Consider the following 21,427-nt stretch of genomic DNA (forward strand, 5'->3'; position numbering starts at 1 on the left):
GGGGGGGGGGGGGGGGAGGGAGGAGGAGGGGAAGGGAGAAGAGAGGATTGAGGCCCCCAATGAGAGAGAGGGAGGGAGGGAGTTGGGCAGGGCTGGGGCTGTTACCTAATTAGGCAGTGCATGGGGCTTGGGGCTGGAATGGATGGCCAAACGGCCCCAGTCAGGAGTGGGACAGGGATGTGGGTGGCTCGTCCAGGGGGCAGGGGGCCAGCTCCCCACTGCAGTGTGCACTCCTAAGGGGGCACGGGGACCTGTATGTGGAGCAGGGGCTCCCCCTCTGCAGCCCAGTGGGTGGGACCAGGTACAGAAGGGCAAAGTGGGGCCAGGCGGGGAAGCTCCTTGCCACTGCAAGCCCTGAATTGCCCAGCCAAGGCATCCCCTGAGCACCTAGCAGCAGTAGTACAGGTTTGTGCCCCTTGCTGCTGCCGGGCAAGCAGGGAACACATCACAGAGGGCTTGCAGCAGCAAGGAGCTTCCTTGCCCAGCCCCACTCTGTCCTGCCATGCCGGGTCCTGCCTGCAGAGCCAAGAAGGCTCTGGGGGAGGGCAGCAGGCAGCCTGCCCTGACCCCCTCAACAGATCTAGGGGGCACAGATCTCTCTGCCTCCCCGCCCAAGCCCGCAGCAGGCAGCCCGCCACTGCCCCCCCATGGGTTCCACTTCAGCCACAGGGGGAGGGGAAGCCAGGCTCTCTGCTCTGCTCTGCTCCACGGCAGGAGTGGCCTCCCACTAGCAGATGCTAGGGCTCGGCTGCTGTGGACCTGGGTTCCTGGCCCCATAGCCCTAGCAGCTGGAGGCCCCTCTCCAGCAGGGCTGGTGGGGTGGGGAGCAGAGGGCTGTGGGTGGGTGGTGAGGGGCACCAGCAGGGCCAGGGCCTGTTGGGGGGTGGGGAGGGAAGAGTGAGGGGTCTGGCCTGCAGTCTGTCAGCTAAGGGGCAGGGGGAACCCTGGTTTTCCATGATAAAAAACCCAAAATCAAATACCAAAATGCAGAGGTATTTAGAATTTATTTTATTATAGTGACTGAGGCACTGGTAGGCTTCCAAACTGCTTTAAAAATTGTAAATATATCAATGAAACATTGTATTCAATTGATATCTATCCATCTATCGTGGCATTTCATTTTAATTGCATATTTTTAGGTTTTCATCAGATAATTTGCATTTTCATCAGAGAATCTGCCATTTTAATTAGAGAAAAACAGGATCTTTGCTCATCAGATAATCTGATCTAAAGCAATAATAGTTACCCACTTAAGGCAAAAGCATTATGTGCAATGAGCATCTCTCAACAGCTAATCTTGCAATATGACTCCATTCTGACAGAACTAACTCCTTCAGTAATCACATTGTGGCTTTTCTTCATTTCTCTGTTAATGGCACAGTAACTGCTGTGAAGAGATACTGCCTTCACAACATGCTTTAACTAAGACAGAGGTTACTTGACAAAAGTATTACTTAACAAAAAAATGCGTCTTGCTGAACTGGTGTCAGCTAAAAATCTGTGTTTTATTACAATTACGACTAGGAAAAATTAAATTGCATTCCAATGACAGAATCAGAGTCTTAAAGATTTGCACGTGAAATCAATATGCCAACTTCACTTGGTCCTGAGTCAGCAAGGTGCCCAGGTGTAGTTCTAAAGCATGTGAGAGCTCACATATTTAAAGGGTATCAGCAGACTGAACCCTATTGAGATCATCATACCCTGTCACAAACATCACTCCATGGAGCACGTTTCATGATTCTATATCCAGACATTATTAGCATTTTCTGTGAATCAAAACTGAAGTAGCTCTTTAATATGCTCACATTACTATATTCACAGAAACCCAAATCTTGACATGTTAAAGGCTGTCTAGAAGGCAAAGTCTATGGTTTTAATGACTCCTACTTGGTATATTGGGAACTTCAAATACATTTCTCATATGTGTAGTGAAGGGGGACTCCTCTCCAATAGTCACTTCTTGCCATCATTTTTCCTTTAATGACTAAGTATGCTAAGCTCTCTGGCAGGAAGTTTTACTTTGTGACACCCCTGAAACAAAAATTGAAGACAACCAAGATATGATATGCTCCTACCCTCTGCAGGTGGTGATGCAAACGTAACAGTTACTGTCTCCGTGAGTACATTTCCACTGTCTGTGGTCCACTGCAGCTGGAAGGAGAAAGAAAAAAAAGTCAGTCGTCTAAAATGGGAAAAGCACCTGCATATTCTCTATGATACTGGAAAGGTTCAAACCATAATAAAAACTAACAGCCAAAATATTACCTTCTTATTTCCTTATACTGTGTATTTTCTGAAGTCTTGGGTAATTTTTCAGATTCTTAAAGATAAAGTGCCATGTTTCAAAAGGATTTAAAACACTAACTGGTAGGTTAAACTGCCACAGGTTGTGGGTAGACTTTAAAACTGAAAATTAAACATATAAAAACAAATGATCTGAAAATAAGGTGTTTTTTTTTATTTACAGGGTCGGACTTGAATTCAAGATTCTGTTTGCATCTTGCAAAAGCGGAAAATATCACAAATGCCTATAAAAGAATAAAATAATTCTTCAGTGTGTCCTCTTTACGTACTTATGTCATTGTAGGAGATACAGAGCCACGAATTCAGGTCTGCGCAAGTTAGAACAAAAAGAGAAAAAAAACACCTTAAAATTTACTTATAAAATGTATTAATAAATTGAGCTTTGAAATGTAATTAAACATTTTTATTTAAAAGAAACCCTAATACATCAACTGACTTCTAAATAGTGTGATTGAAGTTCTGTTAGAGCAGTGACATACAAATCAGGGGTTGTTAAAAACCTCATTTAAGCCCTGCACACAACTTTCTGGGTTCAGAGTCACATACTGCTTTCTCATTCAATTACTGCAATCTCCTCTCTCATCTCCTTGTCTCACTTCCTTTACACTCATCCCAAATGCAACAGCCAGTATTTTCATCCTTTCTCACTACCTACACCAAGTCATCCAGCTCTTCAAACACCTTTACAAATAGATTTACTGGCTCCCCAAATCAAACTATCTGTTATAACATTTAATTTCATTCCCTTCACTCCATTGATGCAAGTCTCTTTCTTCCCTCATGCCTTCTTCCAAGCCATCCAATATGCATCAGACCTCTTATTCCCCAATGCACACACACCCTTATTCAGATCTTGGCTGAAATCTTCCTCCTCTCATGAAGCGTAAAAATAACCCACATCAGCATAACATTCTTTCTCAACTTCCATTTTCTCTCTCTTGTGCACACACGCTTTCTGTCTCTCATGTATTGCTGCCCTCTCACTGTCCTGATATGTTCTGTCTGGTCCACTTAGGCTGCTGACAGACATGGCAAAAAACCCAAAAGAAATGCACTTTACCGGAGAAGCACTGCATTTGTTTGACCCCTGTAGGAAACAAATTAGAAAGGCTAAGGTGGCGACTGAATTAAAATGAGCAACGGGAATCAAGAACAACAAGAAGTCCTTCTTTAGGTATGTAAGGAACTGGAGGAAAAGAAATGGGAGTGTGGGGCCATTGCTCAACAATTCAGGACAGCTGGTTACCAGCACTCGGGAGAAAACTGAACTCCTGAATGACTGCTTTGCTTTGGTCTTTCACCAAGCCAAGGGGAAAATCATGCCAGATAGGGAACAGAATGAGGTCAGGAATGACTGCCTTCCTACTACTGCCATAGAAGTGGTGTGTGATCAATTAAAGAAATTAGACATATAAGTCAGCAGGACTGGATGAACTTCATCTGAGAGTGCTGAAGGAGCTGGCCAAAATCATCGTGGAACCCCTGGCAAAACTCTTCCAAAAACTCATGGCACTCCAGAGAGGTCCCTAAAGACTGGGACCAATGTTGTGCTCATCCTTCAAGAAGGGGAGGAGGGAGGACCTAGGTAACTATAGGCCAATTAACCTAACTTCTATCCCAGGGAAAATCCTGGAAAAATTCATTAGGAAATCTATGTGCGATAGGCTTGCAGAAGGTAGGATTCTGAATGATAGCCAGGATGGCTTCATTGCGGGCAGGTCTTGTCTTACCAACCTCACCTCCTTTTATGATCACATAACTTGCCACCCGGATAAGAGAGAAGAGGTTGACATTGTGTACTTGATTTCCATAAAGCCGTTGACCTGGTATCCCACGATGTTCTCACAAGAAAATTGGAGGATTGTGGGCTTAACTGGGAGACAGTTACATGGGTATCAAGCTGGCTGTGGGGTAGGACCCAGAGCGTTCTAATGAACTGATCTGTGTCATCCTGGCAAGAAGTGGCCAGAGGTGTTCCATGGGGGTCGGTGCTTGGTCCAGTACTTTTCAACATCTTTATCAGTGATTGGGATGTGGGGGTGAAGAGCTCACTGGGCAAGTTCGCGGACAACACCAAGTTATGGGGAAGTGTGGCCACACTTGAAGATAGGCTACAGATACAGGTGGATCTAGACAGGCTAGCAAGTTGGGCAGACTGGAACCAGATGAAGTTCAATGTTGAGAAATGTAAAGTCCTCCACCTGGAGAGGAACAACCCCCTAAACACCTACTGGCTTGGTGGTGCCGAACTGATCAGCACCACAAATGAAAGGGACCCAGGGGTAGTAACAGATCACAGTATGAACATGAGCCAGCAGTGCGATGCTGTAGCTGGCAGGGCAAACAACACTCTAGCATGCATCAATCGATGCATCTCCAGCAAAACCAAGGAAGTGATTCTTCCGCTCTACTCAGCATTGGTGAGACCCCAGCTGGAGTACTACATCCAGTTCTAGGCACTGCACTTTAACAAGGACGTGGTGAAGTTTGAGAGAGTCCAGAGAAGGGTCACGTATGATCAGAGACTTGCACGGCAAGCCATATGAGGAAAGGTTTCATAGATTTCATAGATATTAGGGCTGGAAGGGACCTTGGAAGATCATCGAGTCCAGCCCCCAGCCTGAAGGGAAGGAAGTCAGTTGGGGTCATAGGATCCCAGCAAGATAAGCATCCAATTTGCTCTTGAAGGTGTTCAATGTAGGTGCTTGAACCACCTCTGATGGCAGGCTGTTCCAGACCTTGGGGACTCGGACAGTAAAGAAATTCTCCCTTATGTCCAGCCTGAAGCGGTCTTGCAGTACTTCATAACTGTTTGACCTCGTCATCCCTGGGGCGCTCTGGTGAACAAACGTTCCCCCAGATACTGGTGGTCACCCCTGATAAACTTATAGGTGGCCATCAGATCACCCCTGAGCCTGCGCTTTTCTAGGCTGAAGAGCCCCATGGACCTGGGACTCTTCAGCCTGGAAAAGAGAAGACTGAGGGGACTTGGTAGCAGTTTAATGCTATATCAGGGGAATACATCAAGGGCTTGTTGAACAACTGTTCACCAGGGCACCCTTGGGAAAAAAAAAACAGGAGTAATGGCCACAAACTCCTGGAAGATTATTTCAGGCTCAACATTAGGAAAACCTTCTTTACAGTTAGAGTGTCTAGATTGTGGAATAAGCTCCCTCCAGAGGTGGTGCAATCATATCTTCAAGGGGAGACTGGATGGTCACTTTGCTGGGGTCACTTGACCCCAGCTATCTTTCCTGACTGGTGCAGGGGGTTGGATCTGATGATCTTCTGAGGTCCCTTCCAGCCTTACAATCTATGAATCTATGACCCAGCTCCACAGCGTCTATATAAATCATGCACTTTGACGAGGGGGGTTTGGTGCTTTTACCTAAAGCTATTAGATAAAAGTATCAAAAAAGTCTCACTGAAGCACCCGATCCATACAGATGTTGGGCAAGCTGGTTCAAATTAACATGATGCCTCTTCTGGCCATGATGTTAGGCTCGGCACAGGGGCACGTGAAGTTTAAAGTAGAGTGCTATTTTGGGGGGCTTTTTATATCTGTAAGCAGCCTTAATGTTAACCAGCAGACTAGGTACTGAAGATGCATCTATTCATTATGACCAGAAGTGCTGTGAAGCTGGGGGATGTACCCTGGTTATCATAGCAGCATATATTAAGCAATACAAAATCTTCACCATACTACATTCTGGCAGAAATGGGTTTACATCCTTGGAATTTCTTCATAGCCAATACATACTTTGCCTTTCAAACTAGAGAAATTACTGTCATTGTATGTTCTAAATGACCCCACAGAAAATTAATGGACAATATACATTACAGTTACTGCACAATTTTAAATATTTATTTTGTATGCACTTTTAGGTATGCTAAGTAAATAATACTTAGCACTACTATAGTCTTTTACCTGTTCAAAACACTACATAGACATTAACAACCTCACATGAAGTAGGAAGGTACATTTCATCCATCTTTTCCAGAGGAAAAGCAAGAAATGACTTCAAGGCACTCAAGATGACAGGGCAAGAATTACAACCTCCCAGTGATCATTCTTCTAGAAGACACCGCCTTCATTTCATTACGTCATTATATGAGACTACTGCACAAACTATCAATCGATGAGATAAATATAGCTACCAAAGGCCTAAAGACCCTTACTCAGATATTATTTATTACTTCCCAGGCAAAGTGTCCTTTGAAAATGTTATCATCAGGAATACAACAGTCAGCAGAAACTTTTACTTGAATCCTGAAATCCTTCAACCAAAGTTAAAAAAAAAAAAAAGAAAAGAGGGATGGACAGAAGTGAGTATAGCACCAATAGTACCGTTGCTGGGATGCTTTCAGAGTTATACACCATCTCCCCATTTCTCAGGGACTTCTGCACCTCATGGATGTGGTTCTTGATGTCATTCACAGTGGGGAAAAAAGACAGGTTATGCCTCTCTGGCACTTCATCCGGTTTGAAAAGCTCTCGTTCCACATATTTTCTGTCATGTGTTAGAAAATGGAGGATGGCAAGGGGAAGCAGTTAAAAATATATTTGCATATTAGCAGATTTTACTTCCCCACACCCTCCCAACAGTCTTCTCCTCTTTCCACAAATATGATCCAAACAAGAAGTTACAGTATTTTCTCAAATACAAGACAAGGTTTTTTCCCCATTCAATATGGATGGGAGTGGGGAACCTCATCTTGGATCTGATGTACTGGCTTGAGGCTCACAGCTGCTGCAGCTCTGGCTACAGCCCCAACCTGGACCCAGGGTCAGAGCTGGAGTTCCTGCTGTCACAGCTGCATGACTAGGGCTAGAGCAGCTGCCTGCCCAGACCAGAAGCCACTGTGTGCTGTGTGCCTGGAGCCAGAACCAGAGCCAGAACTGTTGCAGGGGGCAGAATGACGTAGGGGTTAGGCTTCCTGTCCCCTTCATCACTTGCCACTCCACTGCCTGCATCCTCCTCCCCCTGCTAAGGCAGGGGGTGTAAATTTAAGGGGTAAATTTAAGACCTCCCTCCAATAATTTATTAAATTCTATATATAGAAAAATAACAAATTTATAAGTTTTCTATGTAAAGAAACTAACTTTTGGAGGGCAGGGGTCATCTTAAATTCAAAGTTGTCTTTGATTTAGGTAAATATGGTAATATAGTCCACAGCATGACTCCCTTTGCATCTAATCTCATGACCTAAAACTGTTAGAGAGCTATTTTAGCAAAACTTGGGAGTTTCAATACTTGGAAGACCAGCCTTAAGCAATGATATATAATGAGGCAAGAGAAGACAACACACCTGATATTAACATGTAAGGGTAAAGGTTCAGTTAAAACAAATGCTAATATTATTTGTGGAGGAAAAAAAAAGTCAGCCTTGCCCTACTGCTGCAAGGCAAATTAATGCAATGGTTGATACAGCACTATAGAAAGAAGCTAACCGACTTAGAGCAGATTATGCTATACCTTAGCTGTTTCCTCACAGCATACACTTGTTCTATTCCCTGAGATACCAGTTCTCGGATTTTATCTGCTACTTGTGGATGAAGTCGAGAGGGCAAAGCGCAGTTCTCATCTCTCAGTCCATCTTCCTCTTCCTCAGGAGAGGATATGGGGAAATGGGAGGGTGAAAGAGGAAGGCAGGAGGGCTCCACTTCATGGTACTGGTGTGCTTGCTGCGTGGGTAACTGCACATACCACCTGACAAGAGAGAGAGAGTTTCCAGGTCCAATTCCCAAGTAGAGACAGCAAAACAAGACTATTTAAATTCTTTTCCAGGTTTTGGAACAAAATCTAGTGACTGAGGCTCTCATCATTAAAGCCACCAACAGGATTTGAGGTATGTGCACCTACACCTCTACCATGTCTGAAACACCCTCACCCCAGTAGCATTAATTGTGGGCACTGATGCCGCGCTTTCCAGATAGCTGATTTCCATAGCTGTTAAGATTTCAAAAGGTTACAGACAGCATGGTAGAGCTGCACACCACAGCTCAGCGGCAAGGGGCATGCATACAAAGCTGATTTTACTTCACTACTGTGCTCCTCTGATGTCCCTCTCTCCCCCACAACCTAAAGGAAAAGCAACTGCTTTAAGGTTATTCTGCTGAAGGACTCTCTCCACCCACTTCTGCGCCAATATCTGGAGTGAACCTCCAGTGACCAACTGCATTTAAAGCATAAGGTCATTCTAGCAATAGTCAGCATGAGTCTCTGTTAAATACCCAAACTGCACCCATTTCTGCCTTTTTATCATGAAGTATTTTTGCATTAATCCCACAACATAACATCTTCTGCACTAAACAAGACTACTGGAAGCATCTTTCTGCTTTTTACAAAAAAATTTTAAATTGTCTTGTGGGATGGTGATAGAGAAGGGAAGAGGAAAAAAACCCCCACACAAGCAACAAATTTGTTTATCATCAATTTGTCAAGATAATTAAACAGATGGAAATTTCACCTGAGAACCCCTCCTGCATCCATCAAATTCTTCTTCAGCATGTTGAATGCTTTCTCTTGCTCCACTCGTATGATTTTCTTGTCAATTTTGGGGTCAGTAGGAACTCTGTACTCAGGAAACTTTTGAACCTTTTTAATATAGATTCTTCCGGGGAATAAAACAGACCAGAAAACACCTGGTTTCATTATACTTTTCTTCAGAAACACCAGCTATTTTGTTTCAGATTATAAAATTTATTGCAGAGAAGCTCTAGAGAAACCCCAGAAGTACACACAAAGGTTTGTTCGCAAGATAGTAGGTCAACTGGAAGACTGCAGAATGAAAGCACAGAAAATTAATATCAAAAAGTTCACAGAGAAGGAGGAAGAGGAGGATGGAGACTGGCGGATGTTGTTGGCGTTAGATAAGGAGAAGTGCTTTGGTAAATTTGGATTCCATATGTAGTTTAGACAGATTTCTCCAATAAATCTGGGTCACTGCCACACTGCATTCTATCCTATCATTTTGATCAATTACTGGCTGCAAATCGGTCTGCATAGCTTCTGGATATCTCAGTCCACAGGGTAATATAAAACACTACAAAATTCATATGAAACTTTCATTTAAAAAAATTGCACACTTGTCATTAATTGATAACCCTAGTAACTTAGGAGGTTCCCCCCCCCATTCACCTAAAGTTCCCCAACCGCCAACTTCACAACTAAAGTTCCCCATCCCCCAACTTCACAATAAACAATTTGACACTATGATCCATTGTCAAAGTTAATTTGAAAATAATATATTCTTCCAAATTACTAGAGGTAAAACCAAACAGGTCAACCAAAATCTATAAGGCTTTTTTGCCCCTTTTAGAAAATTGAAATAAATTGAAATAACTGTTACCCAGCTTATACACTGCCAAAATGAAGACCAGAATAAATGCCAATAGTGTTGTTATAACCTCCATGTATAATGATTTAAGTGCCTGTAAGGCAGAGGTGAACAAAATGGAGGATCCAGCCGGCAGCCAGCCTTCATTTCCCAGCAGTCCCTGCTTGCACCGCTGTGGGTGGTTTCCATGGAGACCCCACAAGCAGCAGAGTGGTCACAGTGTGGGGCCAGGGTTTCCATGCAGACTAGCCCCAGGAGGTCTGGCAGTGAGCATGGCTGGAGGGGCCCAGTCCAGTCTGTGGGCTGGACTTATAAGGTATACTGGAATTCCTAGCAAGAGGGACCCAGAATAGAAGATTTAAGAAACTCATCAATTTGAACAACATCCACTCAGAAAATTATTCATCCTTCTTCTGAACATACATTTAACATAGACTGGTACTAACACCAGACTGGTATGTTAGGGTATCTTGTCATATTTTAGGCTTTAAAGTTGCACCTGTTTATACAGTGCTGAAATACAGTATTGTTTAAAGTTTCCTTTATATCTAGCCTAAAGTCCTGTATAGCCTCATGGTTGTTACCTGGACTTTTAATTTTGCTGGTGCTGGCAGTATCAGCTGGCCTTGTTTCTTGCAAACAGCTTATGGCCTTAAGTTTGCTCGCATGATGTTTCTTTCCTTTTTCTATCACTGTGAGAAGTTTTCTCTAATACAACATAGTAATAGTTGTGTTACTAGCTCAAATTAACTGAACTTGGCACTAACCAGCTGAATCAGAGGAATGAAATGATTGGATATGTTAATGAAGGTGATAAAGGAGACCAGTGGACAATGCTTAAAATACACTGGAAAAAGGCCAAATTAAGAGGTGTGCTCATAATGGGTCTGTTGAACAAAGGAACATGCTGACAGGATAAAATATGAACAATATGCTGACTACAGAGAGACCAATTCAAAAGTAAGGAGTCAAGTTTAAAGAAAAGCATAAAAGTGGGGAGCAAGAAAATTAAGCACGTCATCGTTGCTATCATCATTTGCATTATGAATCCAACTTCCAAACCTGTCTGGATCATCCCAGCCAATGACGCACCCTTTGCTTCAGGAACTGAGTGGCCATCTTTTCTTTGAAACAAAGTAACATCTGGGATTGAGTGAGATCATTGTACTAAGTGTTCTTCTCTCTCTGAATATAGAAACTGCTAAGATAATACTTGTTTTACTAATAAAGTTAGACTTTGATTTTAGGACACTTGAGTTGTCTGTGTTCATATTTCATGTTCCATTTAAGGGTTAATTGTGCTTTAATGATCCCTAAGCACTATCTGGTGGACAATGGTGCGAACAGGTACCAGGACCAAGACAAATGTCATTCTGGTACCATACAGTTATCCGTCATATTTCTTGAGAAACAAGCTCATGTAGCACTGGCAGCTTCTTCAGACAACAGTCTTGGTTGGGATTTTTTTCAAATTTTGTTGCTAATGCTTACCGTGCTGGACAAGTGGCTTTGTACAGATGGCCTGATGAATTTTCCTGCTCACCAGCTTTTCTGGGCTGGAAACCTTTCCTCCTTGGCCCATATTGGCACTCCATCACAATGGCTCTGCTTCCTGTGGATAGAAATTAACTGGCTCAACTATAAATTCAAGCGTCCAACAGTTCCATAAACTCTATTAAAAAAATTCTGAAGGAAAAAAATTTGAAACACTTTATTTAAATTATTTCCACATACTTTGAGGACTAGTGTGTTCAGGGTAGTAAATACCCAAGTTACAGAGTACCAGCATTTCTGAAAATGAAACTTGGCACTTACTGTACATTGTTCATAGCATTTTGCAAAATAATTATTCCTCAGAGTACTTCTATCAGGTAGGAAACTAAAATATTGCAACAACCATTTTACAGGGAGGCTAAAGGCCATATTTTGACACCTTTACTTCTATTAGCATCCTTACTGTATATAATGATTCATTTTCTGAGCTAGTCACAGAATAAGATGCTGATAAGCATGAGTAAGGGTAGGATCTCCCCTGAATTATAGGATCTGCCCTAAATTACACAGCAAATCGATTGTAAGAAAAAAAATATCTGAACCTGATGTTCCTGGCCTCCTGTTCAAAGTTCTGTTCTTTTGACCATATTTGATCAATCCCTTACGTTAACCAATGTGACATGAATATAGAACCCCAAAAAGCATTACAAAACAGAACTTAATTTAGCTGTAAACTTCACTGAAATAACCTCATTCTTTTATTCAGACATTTGATCAAGTGGAGTAAAATGCTGGCTATAGTTTGGCAGAGCATAGCTAAGAAGGGAAATTATTTATCCTGAACACTTAAGTATGATCCCTAGCACTTCTTTTCCCACAATCAAACTACCCTTGAAATCTTTTTTTATATGCCACTTCCTAGCTTGTGAAACAGCTAGTACTTTCAGTGCAGCATACTGTTGAGACAAATGGTTCTACATGAATGGTAATCCCCTGTACAAGCATGTACCATTTAAAATAAAAAAATGCACAGAAAACCAGAGACTAATTCAGAAATAGTTTAATGTACTTTGGTTTAATGAACAAAACCCTCAGAAAACAAGTTTTGGCTCATTTAACTTATGAGGAATAATTTATGGTAGGATCAAACTAGTTAGTCCCTGTTTACAGGCATTGCAAAAAATTGGCAGGACCTCAATTTTACAAAGGTATAGCATGTCTGAAATCTTAGTAAAGTCAGGATCTGGATGCTCAGAACATCCTATTTTACAATATATGAAGCAAGCTACCTGCTTCAATAGAAGGAGAGGCAAGCAAGGTAACACAAAAACTCCACTTATGTAGAGGTTACAAGCTATTGAAGAATGGTACTTCATGCGTGAACAGCTCAGGATCTCTGGAAGCCTGAAACTGTACCTCAGTAAAGCATCTGGTAAGTGTAACTTGGGAGCAGCGTCACTGACCTTCAGTTATTTAGGAATTTCAGATAACTAGAATTCAGTAAATCAGCCACTCTCGGTAACTGGCAGCCTCTGTTCTAAAGATTTTAATAGTGGGAATGTTGCAGGCTAGAACTAAAATGTGTTAGTAGAGTAGTATGTAGGACAGGGGTGGGCAAAATGCAGCCTCGGGGCGAGATGTGGCCTGCCAGGCCATTCTACCTGGCCCATGAGGCCCCTAACAAATTTAGAAAAATACTATTAATCTGCCCTGGGCTGACTGTCATGCAGCCCTCGATGGCTTGCCGAAACTCAGTAAGCGTCCCTCTGCCCAAAATAATTGCCTGCCCCGATGTAGGACATTACGCAATCCCTCCTTGCTCTAAGTCTGACCAGGCAAGCATTATATATTAGGGATGCGCGAAGCTTCAGTCTCTGATTCAAATCGGAGTAGATATGGCCAGATTCAGTGGCCGAATCTCTGAATCAAATCAGAAGACACATTAATCTCTCCAAATCGAATCAGAAGCCTCCAAATCGATTCAGAGAGATTTGAAGATTTGGCCATAGACACAGCTTTATATGATTTTTTTTTTTTTTTTTTTACATACCTCAAGGTACCAGGTGCAGCTCATGAATGCTGAGCTGGTGGGGCAGATGGAGTGTCACAGGGAGCACAGGGAGGTCTCCCACATGCTTGGCAGCACTTCTGGGTCCACCACCAAGCGCGATGGGGACTGCCCTGCCCCCCAGCTCGGTGACTGGTGCCTCCTTGGTCTGGGGGAATACCTGCCAATTGCTGGGCCAGAGTGGCACAGGGGAGGAGGGGATTCCCTCGTGTGCTGGGTGGTGGACCCACAAGTGGACTGGAAGTTCACTTCCACGTCCGCCACTGGGTGCGCAGGGGACGCCACTGTGCTCCCGTGGGACACTTCATCCACCCTACCATCTCAGTGTTCAGGAGCCGTGCCTGGTACCTCAAGGTACATAGAAAAAACACAAAGCTGTGGCTATGGCCAAATCGCTGATTCAGAGAATCAGCATCGAATCTTCAGATTTGGCCAAATCAAATCAGGACAGTGATCTGAATCAGCTAATCAAATCATGGTAGCCCGAATCCAAATCTGAATCGAATACTGCACGCTTTGCACACCCCTATTATATATATATTCTGATTCAAAGCCAACCTACATTTTTTTGAACAAAGAAACAAAAGTGATGAATTTAGCATGTTCCAACTCTAACCTTCTCATTTTGGGGAGGGAAGGAATTGCTCATTAGAGTGATCTTATAAGTACCCCAAAACTTCTGGCACATCTCTTGGAAAAAAGGCTTGTTTTTCTGTATTTGTCCTTTCTAGTCTTGTTTCACTTTATAGTTGGAAAGCTTATATTGTAATTCAAGTGACAATTTTTTCCAATTACTTTCAGTACAAACACAACCTGGACCCTATCAGACACAATAATCACATCAAGTTACAACTGAGGGTTGATTAGTATGATCACATCTAAATGATCACTCATTCTATCATATAATACCTGCTCCATAAATTAAAAAGTATAAAATTACTAAAAAATATATTTAAGGGCTATTTAAAGTATTTTACAGGTTCTTGCTGTCCAAGGTTTTCAGTAAGCTGTCAAAACTGCATGACTGCTGGAACTGCTTTCTGAGAACTGCAATATCCAAGCAGAGCAAACAAAGCCTTCTTTTTAAAAGTCTCATTTGAAAAAAAGACTCCTGCCCCAGTGCTTAGTTAACCTACTTCTAATAAAAAAAAAAAAAAAATCAAGAGACTCAAACATTTACATTACAATATGAACCTGTGGTTCCAGGGACCCCATATGCATCAAATTTGAGACTCAACTCACTAAGGCAACTTCTTCCATGTTTGTGACTTGACTTTACCAATACCTAGTAATATTCTGCCAGAATACTGAGATACAGTCTCAGGTGGGTTCTTTTTAATGGCCAAAAGGTTTACAGATGCTGAAACTTTGAAAACCAGTTATTAAAGAAATGTAATTACCTGCATTGACAAAAGGGATCCCATCATATGGGACATACTGAGATTTCCACATCAACCGTGTGGCAGGTTTGGCTGGGCTTGGAGACTGGCGTGTCCCCCACACACTTTGTGTTTGCTGCTTGTGTAGCGTTAGAACACTCTCTAATTCTGTCTCACTCACACAATAGCCACGGTACGAGTCCCCAATTTTCTGCATGGAAAGGAGGTGAAATAATAGGATTATTCACCAATCCGACTGCTATTCAGTATACAAAAAAAAAAAAAAAAAAAAATGCAGTCAAGGATTCTGGGATGCAAGCAGGTGAAGGTACTATCTAAAATGTTTGGGTGTTTTTTTTATTGGCTTTTGTACTGGTTGATTAACAGCCATATTTGCCAAAGAATGAACACCCGCCTTTTTTGAGTTAATAACATCACCAGCCTGACACACTAGGTGAAGTACTACAAATGTCTCAGCAGTGGTTAAAATTGCTATACTACTGTCTGGCTATATAGGAAGCAAAAACTCCCATTTTCTGAAGGGTCTGGAGATCTCTGAAACCTTTTAAGCACATACTAAATTTTGGGCAAATGAGAACAAGGCATACAACAAAGACTGAACTTCCTACTAACCAGTGGTTATATAAGCACCAAGACAGAATCAAGTTAATTCTTTCAGCCTGGATTTCTCTCCACTTCCTGTTTTTCTAGTATAATTAATACTTATTACTAGTCAATTAATATTGGAAAGGTTGTTTTTGGTGAGTTACTGGCTATATTATGAAGAAGAACATATCAAGCATTTTATTCCTTGAAGACTGCAGTCACAGCCAGCCAGTCGCATAATCTTGTATCATATTATCATCATCATCATCATATCATCACAGCCATCAACCATAGGATTTGCAGAGCAACCCTAGCTGGCTGACCAGGCTATCAGTGAGCTATTGGAAGCTGGAAGGGCGGGGAGGGGGGTAAGGGGAAGAGGCCTACCACCAAATTCAGGCCCCTTGGACACCACTGGCCATGGCCATCACCAGTGCCTCTGGAATCTTCCCCCAGATCCACTGCTACCACCAGGCCCCTGCACCCAAGCACCTCATTGCCTCTGGACCCACTGCACTTGCACCCCTCACTGCTGCTGCCGCCGCTAGACTCACCACCAATGCTGTGGTGGCCCTGGCAGCTGCCTGGGTGCCTCATGTTGGATCCTGCCCACAAGAAGTCCTGCAGTCCAAGGTGCCAGGTAACACCCCTAAGGGAGTCAAACTATTCAACCCCACCTCCCCCTGCCCCAATGGGCTCAGTACTAAAACTGCCTCATTCCCCACCTGTTGGGGGGTTTTTTGGTTTTCTGCAAAGTACAACAATTCAGAATGGGCCACAGGATCACTGTATAGTGCAGGAGCGCGCAAGGTCCGGCCCATGGGCTGGATCCTGCCACTCAGCACTTGGGGCCAGGGCTTCCACGGAGGCTGGCCCCAGCAGCACTGCCAGGCAGCAGTGGTGCCAGCCTCTTCCTGGTGGGGGGGCTGTGCTGTGGGCTGGAATGGAATGGGGCAGGCTCAGCTGCCACTACCTGTGCCGGGTGGGCAGAGGCAGTGGTACCACTGGAGGGGTGGCTACAGGGGGCTATAGCCCCCACAAGTCTTCCCCTGCTCTGGAGACCAGCTGGGATCTTGCAGTGGTGACAGCTCAATTCAGAGCAAGGGCAGAGCCACAATCTGTAGCCTGCACGCTCTGGTCAGGGGCATGCAGGCTGCAGATCATAGCTCTGGACCATGCTGTCACTGCTACAAGATCCCAGCCGGGCTCTGGAGCAGATCTGCACCCTGCCACACCTCCTACCAGCGCTGCTGGAGTCAGTCTCCACAGAAACCACATCTCACGATATCACAGTGCGGCTGCCGCCGGGGTCTCCACAGAAACTGGCCCCAGCCACGTGGGCAGGGGCTGCTGGGAAATGGAGTCTGGCTGCTTGCTTGTTCCACTATTTTTCCTACGCCTGGTATAATGCAACACTTCACCTAAGCAATCAAACTTTTGAAGAGAGGCGATCATTTGAATCTATATCCCAAAAGACCTACCAATTAAAGAGATGAGAAAGCATCAGAAGAGAAAAGCAGGGAACAAGTGCTATCTAGCACAAAGTGAACAACAAGGGAATCTATCAGTTCTCTGTAAACTGTTCTGGAACGGACACAAAAAGGAAAAAAAGGAATTTGTAGAGTCAAACTCAACCCCATGGACAGAACTGCACTGAAGACAACGGAGTTGCGCAAAACTACAACACAAGTTAGGTTAGTCCAACAAACATGCCACTAACATTTAGAGTGCTCATTCTTGCAAAGGAGGAATAAAATAGTCTTTAAAATCTGTAGATCCTCATAAGCATAACACTGAGATCCTTGAAGCCAAGTTTGTACTAAAAATACATTTGAGATTTCCTGTGGGAAGAGGGAGGCAACTGAAGACAGACAGATTCTGCTATAAATCTTTACTTATAATTTCTAAGCTTAAATTTAAGAAAATTTCTTTAAATCCGTATGCATAGAAGACAGGAAGAGGGAGCAGGGTAGAGAAGATATGGGAGGCATAATAATTCACTGCCTTTTACAGCCCAAGATACCAAAAGGATAATTTCTTCTTCCCTTCCCCTCCCCCCAATCTGCTCTATATAGGAAGTAAAAAACAGGAGTCCACAGCCTAAGAAATCACAGAAAACATTCACTTCTCTCTAGATATTCTAGGTATTTTAAAATAAAATACAGCTAAAATATAAAAAAATCAGTTGCATATAAAGAAAATTATATTGGAATGTTTCCTGCACCAAACATCTGATCAGGAAAATCATTTTTATATCATAGACTGATTTTAAGGACAACATTTAAATAACGGGAATGTGATTTTTTTTTTAAATTAATTTTAAAAATTTTGCTTGGGTTCATTCTTTTTAGATTTTTGTTTTGTTTTTAAAATGCTACTTTATGTATTTTATGTTCTATCATTTTGTACTGTATTAAGAAAAACATTTCCCATTGAATCTGGAAAACCTGGCCCATGCCAGCTATGCACCTCAATCTCAAGCTGACCACAAAAAAAAAAGTTGTATGCATTTTCTAGTGATAGTCTGATTTTATTTAATAGATTTTATAGACTTTAGGGCTGGAAGGGACCTCGATGATGATCAAGTCCAGCCCCCTGCCCCAGGGTCAGGAAGTCAGCTAGGGTCAAAGGATCCCAGTAAGATAAGCATCCAAGTGTTAACGAGTAGGTGCCTGCACCAGTCCTGAAGGGAGTCTATTCCAGGTCTTGGGGGCTCGGACAGTAAAGAAATTTTTTCTTATGTCCAGCCTAAAACGGTCTTGGAGGAGTTTTTAACCGTTGGCCCTTGTTCTTCCTTGGGGTGCTCTGGTGAACAGATGTTCTCCCAGGTCCTGATGTACACCCCTTATGTACTTCTAAACAGCCAGGTCCCCCCTGAGCCTGAGCTTTTCCAGACTGAAGAGTCCCATGGCTCTTAGCCTTTCTTCATAAGACCTATTCTTTTGCTCTCTGATCATGTGCGTGGCTCTCCTCTGGACTCTCAAGTTTCTCAACATCCTTCTTGAATTGTGGAGCCCAGAACTGAATGAGGCCACTCCAGCTGTGGCCTCACCAAGGCTGAGTACAACGGGAGGATGACATCCTGTGATTTACTTGAGAAGCATCTATAGATGCAAGCCAGAGTTTTGTTTGCTTTACCACCTGTGACATCACATTGGTGACTCATGTTCATCTTGTGGTCAATCATGACTCCCAAGTCTCTTTCAGCAGTGGTGCTAGCAAGAGTAGCATTGCCAAGCCTATAAGTATGCTGCAGGTTCCCTGCCCCCCCAAGGTGGAGTACCTTACATTTATCAGTATTGAACTTCATCGGGTTTGTATCTGTCCACTTACTAAGTTTACCTAAGTCAGCCTGGATCTCTAGCCTGTCCTCAGGTGTGGATGCTTTGCCCCAAAGTTTAGTGTCATCAGTGAACTTAGCCAGTGCGCTTCTGACACCAATGTCCACATCGTTGATAAAGATGTTAAAGAGATCCGGTCCAAGGACAGAGCTTTGGGGGACACCACTGGTCACAGAGCGCCATAATGATTCGCTACTATCGTCCACTACTCCCTGGGTCTGACCTCGGAGCCAATTTCCCAGTCGTCGGACTGTGGTGTAGCCGAGGCCACGGTTGGCCAATTTTTCCATGAGGAGGTCATGGGACACCAGATCAAAGGCTTTTTTAAAGGCCAGATATATGACATCAATCTTTTCTCCCTTGACCAGGTGATATGTCACCTGGTCATAGAAGGAGATGAGATCAGTCAGGCAAGACCTACCTGAGACAAACCCGTGCTGGCTGTCCCTCAGGATGTTGCCCTCAGCCAGCTTATCCAGAAGGGTCTCCTTGATAATTTTCTGCAGTTTACCAGGGACTGAGGTCAAGCTGATTGGCCTGTAATTCCCGGGATCTATTTTTTGCCCTTCCTTGAAGATGGGTACCACATTGGCCGCCTTCCAGCCTCAGGTACTTCACATGAGCACCACAAGTTTTCAAATATTTTTGCCAATGGTTGGGCTATGACACCTGCCAGTGCCCTTGAATACTCTAGGGTGTAATGTGTCAGGAGCAGCTGACTTGAAGGTGTCCAGCCTCAAGGTGATCCTTTACTAGATCAACACCAATGCTGGGTATAAATACACCCTCACCCTAGCAATCCCACGTCTTGCTAGACAGGGCAGTCCCATTGGACTGATGAAAGACGGATGCAAAGTACCCATTAAGCAGATCGGCCTTTTCCTTGGTGTCGGCTATCAGCTGTCCTGTTTGGTTCAGCAGGGGTCCAATGGTACCCCTTGCATTTTTTCCAACTCCCTACATATCTGAAAAAGGACTTTGTGTTATCCTTGATATGTGAAGCCAGATGGAGGTCGGTTGCAGCCTTGGCTTTCCTGATCCACTCACTGCAGGTACAGACCAGTACTGAGTACTCCTCCTTGGTAGTAATTCCAGCCTTCCATCCTTTATAAGTCTCTCTTTTGAGGCGTAGGAGGTCCTCAAGTTCCCTGGTGAGCCAAGGAGGTCGCTGTGCCCTTTTGCTACCTTTTCTCCAAGATGGAATGGCCATCCCTCGTGCTGTCAGGATCACTCCCTTGAGAAGCAACCACTCCTCTTGCACTCCTCTTCCTGTCGAGACATGGTCCCTTAGGGCCTTGACAACAAGCCTCCTGAGCTTGCCAAAGTCAACTTTTCTGAAATAGAGGACTTCTGTCTTGTTGACTGACTTGCCAGCTTTGTGATGGATAGTAAAGGTGATCAGCTTGTGGTCACTATCACCCAGTTTTCCATCAATTCTTAGGTCACTGACTAGGTCATCCCCTTTGGCCAGTACCAGGTCCAGCAATGCTTTACCTCTCATTGGCCTATAGACTTCTTGACTCAGGTAGAGTTCGTCCATGCACATGAAGAAGCTTTGTGACCAACTGGATTTGGCCGAGCGCTCTTCCCATGAGATGTCCAGGTAGTTAAAGTCTCCCATGACAACCATGCGCTGAGAGGGTGCAGCCTCAGCCAGTTCCCTGGTGAACTGCTGGTCCAAGTCTTGTTTCTGGTTAGGAGGTCTGTAGTAAACTCCTACCATGATGTTCCCTGTGCCATGTTCAGTGTGGCAGAAGGCCGCCTCTGTTTCTCCCCAAAAACTCTGCTCTGTAACAATTTGGTTAGTATGGGCCCTGCAGAGGGTACACACCTTACCCTACCTCTTTAGGTAACCTAAGCTGGATACATTCCTGAGGGAGGGGGGAAACCTGCTCCCTCTGCCTAGGTGACTGATATCACATGGCTGGGTGAGGGGCTTGGGCTCCCTGGTGGGCTAGAGACTGCCAGTCTGCCCAGCAACCAGTGATGCATTTCAAATTGGTTGGCTGACAGCCAACAGCTGCTGGCCTCCATTGGACCAGGTAAATGAGGTCATAAGGGCTATATAAGTTAAGGACTGCCCAGAAAGAGGAGCAGTAACCATGAGGAAAACTCAGAGAGAGAGAGAAGAGCTGGACCATCTGAAACTTGCTCTCTCTCTCAAAACTCATGATCAATGAGCTGCCTGCCTCCAGAGGGAACCTCCACCTGCCTCTGGATGATACTTGTAAGTAAGCTACCTGAGATCTAACTAGATATATAAACTTGCAGTAACTCAGATGTGTGATCAAAGGCTACTCCAGCCACCCTGTTTGCTCTATGGGATTTATCTGATACTACTCAACTCTGTACCCTATTCGAACCCTACTCCTAGTAACCAATAAAGTTCTCCTTTGTACCTAGCATGGGAGATTTATTGGGAGTAGGTCTAGATTATGCCTTGGGTCCCCTTGATTTGGCTAAGGGATACCACTACTTGTGCTTCCGACTGAGGGAAGCACCCCAAGTACTTGAAGTGAGTCAAGTACCCTCGAGGACTACAAGGCCTGCGTTTCCCAGGGGGTGCAGTGCCAGAATCAAGCCCATCCCTGGGTGGTGACATCTGTACCCCCAGGCTAGCAGGTGTGCTCCAGGAAGGGGGTCGGCCAGATGCGAGGTGCCTCCAGGGAGGCACTCAGCCTGGAAGGTGGTCAGGCACATTGAGGTGGGTGGCTTAGTGCAGGAGCACCCCCTTAATGGCCTGCCACATTCCCCACGTATTCTAACCCAGAGACTCCAGTCATCCTTCCTGGCTGCCAATGTCAATTTGCAGGGATGTGTAGCTGTAGCACCCCCACCCCTTTTATCTGTACAATCTCACCTGTACAGGGTATAGCCATCTATACCTGTGG

At 44.1% G+C, this 21,427-nt stretch overlaps 1 protein-coding gene across 3 annotated transcripts in view; it reads right to left on the reverse strand.

Moving 5' to 3' along the window:
• CARF (calcium responsive transcription factor) overlaps window positions 1–21,427 on the reverse strand; it is a 98,009-nt gene that overhangs the window by 20,168 nt on the left and 56,414 nt on the right. For 2 of the 3 annotated variants that reach the window (XM_019523495.1, XM_019523494.1), the window contains exons 4-8: window positions 11,140–11,260; window positions 8,779–8,922; window positions 7,785–8,018; window positions 6,656–6,818; window positions 2,079–2,154 (exon numbers count right to left, since the gene is read on the reverse strand). In XM_019523495.1, coding sequence (XP_019379040.1) covers window positions 2,079–2,154; window positions 6,656–6,818; window positions 7,785–8,018; window positions 8,779–8,922; window positions 11,140–11,260 — 738 coding nt within the window. Of the gene's footprint in view, window positions 1–2,078; window positions 2,155–6,655; window positions 6,819–7,784; window positions 8,019–8,778; window positions 8,923–11,139; window positions 11,261–14,610; window positions 14,801–21,427 lie in introns of all 3 variants that reach the window. The other variant, XM_019523493.1, reaches the window with a different exon arrangement.

This window comes from Gavialis gangeticus, unplaced genomic scaffold (genome assembly GCF_001723915.1).
Source record: "Gavialis gangeticus isolate Ggan-Ray unplaced genomic scaffold, GavGan_comp1, whole genome shotgun sequence".
In the NCBI taxonomy this organism is placed as follows: domain Eukaryota; kingdom Metazoa; phylum Chordata; order Crocodylia; family Gavialidae; genus Gavialis; species Gavialis gangeticus.